Raw genomic sequence first — 6,201 nt, forward strand, 5'->3', positions numbered from 1 at the left:
CCAAGTTCGAGTCGGAACCTGCTCCATCTCTTTTTTTGCGTTCTAAAAACATGGAAGAAAAAAAACCTCGGGCACCCTTACGTGGGCCGCCCGGTCCGGGGCGCGAAATGCACACAAACGGGCACCTACAGCGGTAAATAGGAAACGCCAAAAAAAGCCAGCATTGCACAGGTGTCGTGCACTCGTGGTATCAGCGGGTAATGGAGCTCATTTCTTTCAGGCATATATATACACATACAGCTAATATATAAGGCCCAGTAAAAGTGAGAAACAGAAAAAACAAGTAGTTTTATGAGGCCCATTAGTCCGTTAAACATCAACCTCACGGCCCTTACCCCTTTATCCTCCGCTTCCGAACTCCATGGCACGGCACCGCCATGGCTCCGCTTCCTCTCCCCCTTCCCGCCACTCCCTACCCACCCAAACCCCACGAGTCCCCGCGGGCCGCCCCTCTCCATGCCGCGCTCGCCTCCCTCTCCCAGCAAGGCAGCGACCACGGCAGCCTCCGCGACGCCTTCGCCCTCGTCTCCCGCGCCGAGCGCCAGTCGAGCCCCGTCGGCCCGGAGGTGTACGTGTCCCTCCTGCAGTGCTGCGTCGCCGCGGGGTCCCTCCGCGCGGGACGCCAGGTGCACGCTGCCGCCGTCAAGCGCGGGCCCTACTACTGCCGCCACGCCTACATCGGCACCAAGCTCGCGGTCTTCTACGCCCGATGCGGCGCGCTGGCGGACGCCGAGCGCGTGTTCGACGCGCTACCCAAAAAGAACGCCTTCGCCTGGGCCGCCGTCATCGGATTATGGAGCCGCGCCGGGTTGCACGCCAGGGCCCTCGACGGGTACATCGACATGCTGCAGGCGGGCGTCCCCGCGGACAACTTCGTCGTGCCCAACGTGCTGAAGGCATGCGCCGGGATCGGGATGGTCGGGACCGGGAGGGCGCTGCACGGGTACGCCTGGAAGGCGGGGTTCAGGGAATGCGTATACGTGTTGAGCAGCCTGGTGGACTTCTACGGGAAGTGCGGCGAGGTGGATGATGCGAGGGAGGTGTTTGATGCAATGCCGGAGACCACCGTGGTGACCTGGAACTCCATGTTGATGGGGTATATAAATGATGGGAGAATCGATGATGCTGTGGAATTGTTCTATCAGATGAGGGTTGAAGGCGTGCTGCCGACGAGGGCGAGCATTCTTAGCCTTCTGTCTGCATCGGCCGATTTTGAATCTCCTGATTGGGGTAGGCAGGGCCATGCCGTGGCCGTATCGAGTGGCTTGGCGATGGATGTCATTTTGGGGAGCTCAATCATCAACTTTTACTGTAAGGTTGGGCTGGTCGAGGCTGCGGAGGCCGTGTTTGAGCAGATGGTTGAAAGAGACGCCGTTACATGGAATTTGATGATTGCTGGGTATTTGCAGGATGGGCAGACCGACAAGGCTTTGATCACTTGTCGAAAAATGCTCCATTCTGGCCTCAGGTTTGATTGTGTGACGTTGGCGTCCATTATCATGGCTTGCATGACATCCTGTGGTATGGAGATGGGCAGAGTTGCTCACGGCTATGCAGTTAGAAACAACCTTGAATCAGACCAAGCGGTTGCTTGTGGCCTGATAGAGTTATATATGAGTAGTGAAAGGACTGAACATGCACGCCGGCTGTTCGATGTCATGAGTTGCAGAGACATGGTCATGTGCAGAGTGATGATTTCTGCTTATGCAGATCGTGGGATGAGTTCTCAGGCTCTTAAGGTTTTATATCAGATGCAGCATGAGGGCATATCTCCAAGTGCAGCGTGCTGGGATTCGGTCGTTTCAGCTTTTATGAAGAATGAGCAGATTAATGAGGCCCTAGAGATCTTCAATGAGATGCTACTAACAAAAACACGCCCAAATCTACGCACATGGAGCCTGTTAATAACTGGCTTGTCTCGAAATGGTATGCACTGCGAGGTAATGAATCTATGCTGCAAGATGCAAGAAGTAGAGCCAGCACCAAGTCCAACAATTTTCTCCGCAGCACTTGTTGCCATGAAGGCTGCAGCCTCAGTACAATATGGAAAGGCAATGCATGCGTGCATTGTAAAGAAGGGCCTATTGTTGTCCAAATCCGTGATACAGTCCCTGCTAAACATGTATGGCAGTTTCAGTGACACAGGCACGGTAGAAAGTTTACTAGGCTTGCTTGCTGCTGCACAGTAAATAACGCAGCTGCACATAGTTACATTACATAGCGTTTGCACATATATCAACTTGCTCATATTCATCATCAGATGGCTATTCTTGGATCAGAAGGTTCCAATCAGAAAATGAGCGAGTACATAGTGCTACTGTTGGCAAAAAGTGTACAGTTTGGGTTTCTGTAACCAGGGATTGCACGCCGAGAGACATGTTACATCTCTGGTGTCTCCCAGTTTGCTCTTTTTTGTGTATTAGAATGTTTGAGTCTCTGGCCCTTTTGGGGATTTGTGAGAAGACACGACATGGTCTAGATTTGCTGGGCGGATTACTTATACTGAAGGATAACTGCAAACTGTAATATTCTTTCATTGCAAATACATGCGTCCCTAGAATTGCAAAAATTACTTTTCCTGAAATGATAAAATAAATTCTGCTTTGTACGTTTACTTGCACTGAAGGAACTCTGATAAACATCATTTATCTACATCGATCACTGTCTGTAATCGGCCGATGCTTTTGTTTGCAGAATCTAAAGAAGACGGGGACAAACAAATGATCAGTTTATCCTTGGCAACTTACCTGATCGACGCCACATGATTAGGCTGCCAACTCTCATCCATCGACAAGGCATGATGCTCCTACACAATCCAAGGCGCGACAATGGCGGAAAGGCGGGGGCGACGCGATCCGGCTTTAGCAAGGCAGCCACGTGGGAAGTGGGCACGCTCGCTTCATGGCACAACGAATGATGGAAGGAGGGGAGCCACCATGTGTCTTCACCAAAATTTCCATCGACCGCCTTTCTCTTCAATTCCCGACCTATCTTGGAGCGATCGATTAGTCTCTGCTTTGATGCGATTCTGTTCTGTTCTGCTGCCGGGGAGAGCGTTGGCTTTTTCTTTTCTTTTTTCTTTTTAGAAAACGTTGGCTGGTTTTTTTATTAGCACACTGCACTACCTTTTATTTTATTGATGATCATCATGCGGGAGATCAAGCCATGTGTCTCCCCGCATCTAGAGCGAGCTAGATCGTGAGCTTCATAATTCGAGCCTCTTAAGAGATTGTTTCCTCTTCCTGCCGGCGCCGCCGCCGATCAGCCCCCCCCCCCCCTCCCCCACCGGAGAGACCCGTTGTCGTTTTTGTTAGGTTCAACGTCTTGGTTGGGACTGCGTGGCAGTAGTGATGTTCCTCAGTAGGAATAATGTCCATCACGTCCTATCCCCGTCCTGATGATGCGAATAGCGTTGTCCGACGATGTGCGGTGCTGGTCTTCGGTGGATCCATTTTGTCCGTCTTCGTTTGTGTGGTTACGGGTTTGATCTTTCTGATTTACAACTCTCTTCATCAGCGATGGTTGCTGCTCTGGCGTGCTGGTCCTTTGCGCTCTTAGCATGTCGACTTTCCGACTGTCTACTACAACAAGGTTTGTCCGACTCCAGTGAGGGAGGGCGATGACAGCAGCGCGGATTCGGCTCACTCTAGTGCTTGTAGTCGTCGCTAGATGGTCTATGAAACTAGTTGTAATTTTATATCTCTAGTGTTCTTTGTACTGCCATGTTGATGAATAGATTGCAAGTTTCTCTCACAAAATAAAAATAAAAATTCGAGCCTGTTTTTTGATAGAAGAAATTACACAACGCAAATAAGGATCTAGATGCTATGATTTCTCTAATTACAACTTCATGCCCCCCCCCACCTCCCCTGCTTGGCAGCAATATCATTAATCATATTTCGGCAATCTGAAGCAATGTAATCGCTAGATTAGAGACAGAGCCGGAGGGCATGTGGTCTCAAATCCTGCGCAATAAGTATTTGCACTCGAAAACACCAGCCCGGGTTACCATGAGACTGACTGACTCGCCGTTCTGGAAGGGACTTATGCGAACGAAGGACCTATTCTTTCGTAGGGTCAAATTCTTGGTTGGCAATGGGATGTCAACAAGATTTTGGGAGGATACGTGGTTAGGAGAGACGCCCCTGGCCGTCCAATATCCTACCCTCTATAATATTGTGCAACGTAAGGAGGATTACGTAGGCACCGTCCTTCAAACAATTCCCTTGAACATCCAGTTCCGACGTGTGTTAGTTGGTGAGAGATGGACCGCCTGGATGCACTTGGTTCGAAGATTGATAGAAGTTCAACTCTCCGACCAGCCGGATTCAACACAATGGAAGTTAACTAAGAATAGGATGTTTACGGTGAAATCATTCTATATGGATCTGATTAACTCTGGCCCCCTCTCAAGGTCGCTGCACATTTGGAAGGTTAAGATTCCTTTACGTATTAAAATCTTCATGTGGTTTGTCCACAAGCAAGTGATACTCACAAAGGACAACTTAATTAAGAGGTGATGTGTGGGCAGTTCGCGGTGTTGTTTTTGTGATCATGATGAAATAATACAACGCTTATTTCTTGAATGCCCACTTGCCAAGTTACTTTGGAGAACGATTCATATAGCTTTTAATATTAATCCTCCAGTAGATATTGCGTCTTTGTTTGGGACGTGGTTGTAGCGACCAGACCTCAAATGGTCTGTGCTGCTGTGCACCAGTGTCATCCCTGGATCAGTAATGCTGACACGCACAGTACAAATGGAGGATTTATAACAGAGTAGCAATCACACACTTATTACATCGAATATCTCCGAAGAGATTAAGTATGTTAAACATGGCTTAAGGCCATCTAAAACGATAACAACGGAAGACTTGGAAGATAAGTGAGTCCATCAACTCCAGCGGCATCACTGAGTATAAGACCACGACCTAAGGCACCTTACTCGTCGTCTGAAAAGTCTGCAACATGAAACGTTGCAGCCCGAAAACGGGTCAGCACATAGAATATGCTGGCAATGTAACACATAGAGAATAATGAACAATAACAATGCTATACTACATGCATATATGGCTGGTGGAAAGCTCTATGGTTACAGTTTTGCGAAAATCCAATTTTATCCTACTTCAAAGGAATAAATTTTATTTAACTATCATGGTGGTTGTGAAACATTGAGATGGTTGACAGCATCTCAATCCCAATTAAAAAGTCATCAATAACCCAACAAAATTAATTAGAAGTAACATAGTGATGAGATTCACATGATAATCCAAGTACTAGATACTCAAGTTGTCCATAACCGGGGACACGGCTAACCATGATTAGATTGTACACTCTGCAGAGGTTTGTGCACTTTTCCCCACAAGACTTGATCTCCTCCGTTGGATTACTCGCACTACATGGTGTTTGAGTAACGGATGACCAAGACACAGTCTTTCAGAAGTGTTTGCACCTTACGTATGGGTAGACAGTTACACCTACTTTCCCCTACATCTGCTAGTCTACCACTGTAAGAGTTCACACAACTTAGTCAACTATGCTAGAGCCCATAATAGCTTGCGGCTGCACACGGAAGTTTCTAGTATGAATAATCCCATGATCCCTTTGAACCTGGGTGGCGGTCCAAAAGAAAAACAGGCAATCCTGGAATACCCAGGTACCTCAATCCACCCAGATGTGAGTTTAAGTTGCCACCTTATGTAAACCATTAATTAACAATCTCACATCTGTCATGAATTTCACTCAAACCCAATCCACGTCTACGAGCATAGCATGGCAATAATAAAAGCAACGTAGAAGTAACTCCCAAGGGTTTGAATGGAAACAGGTAATAGGTTCTACCTCAACTACTTCCCAAAACCCACAATTTAATTAGATCCTAATCATGCAAGTGTTTGAGGAAAACAGATCTAATGCAATAAAAACTGGGTATGAACGGGATATGATCAAAGTGTTACTTGCCTTGCTGATGATCCGCAAAACCTAGCGATTCGAAGTAACAAGCGGCACACTCTGGATACTCTATCGCAAACAAACAAGCATACAATCAGTACTCATCTAATGCACAGGTAAAACTCGAATGAAAAATCCAACCAGAAAGTTCAACTTAAGAACTCCGGTTTGCAAAAAGAATCAACTCGAAAGAAGCAACGAAAGTCAAACAGCGAAAGAAAGAAACTTCGTTTACTAATCTGGATCTAG

General features: G+C 47.5%; 1 protein-coding gene across 1 annotated transcript; it reads left to right on the top strand.

Moving 5' to 3' along the window:
- The first annotated feature begins 323 nt into the window (after nt 1-323).
- Nucleotides 324-2,569, top strand: LOC109766304 (pentatricopeptide repeat-containing protein At5g55740, chloroplastic). Its single transcript, XM_040403951.3, has one exon. It carries the CDS (start codon nt 378-380, stop codon nt 2,187-2,189), a length of 1,812 nt encoding a protein of 603 aa, XP_040259885.1. The 5' UTR covers nt 324-377; the 3' UTR covers nt 2,190-2,569.
- The last annotated feature ends 3,632 nt before the right edge of the window (nt 2,570-6,201 follow it).

Source organism: Aegilops tauschii, chromosome 3, assembly GCF_002575655.3.
Source record: "Aegilops tauschii subsp. strangulata cultivar AL8/78 chromosome 3, Aet v6.0, whole genome shotgun sequence".
Classification (NCBI taxonomy): Eukaryota; Viridiplantae; Streptophyta; class Magnoliopsida; order Poales; family Poaceae; genus Aegilops; species Aegilops tauschii.

Excerpts from the sequence above, each read along its gene's own strand:
- LOC109766304 (XM_040403951.3), top strand. The coding sequence starts at position 378 with ATGGCTCCGCTTCCTCTCCCCCTTCCCGCCACTCCCTACCCACCCAAA.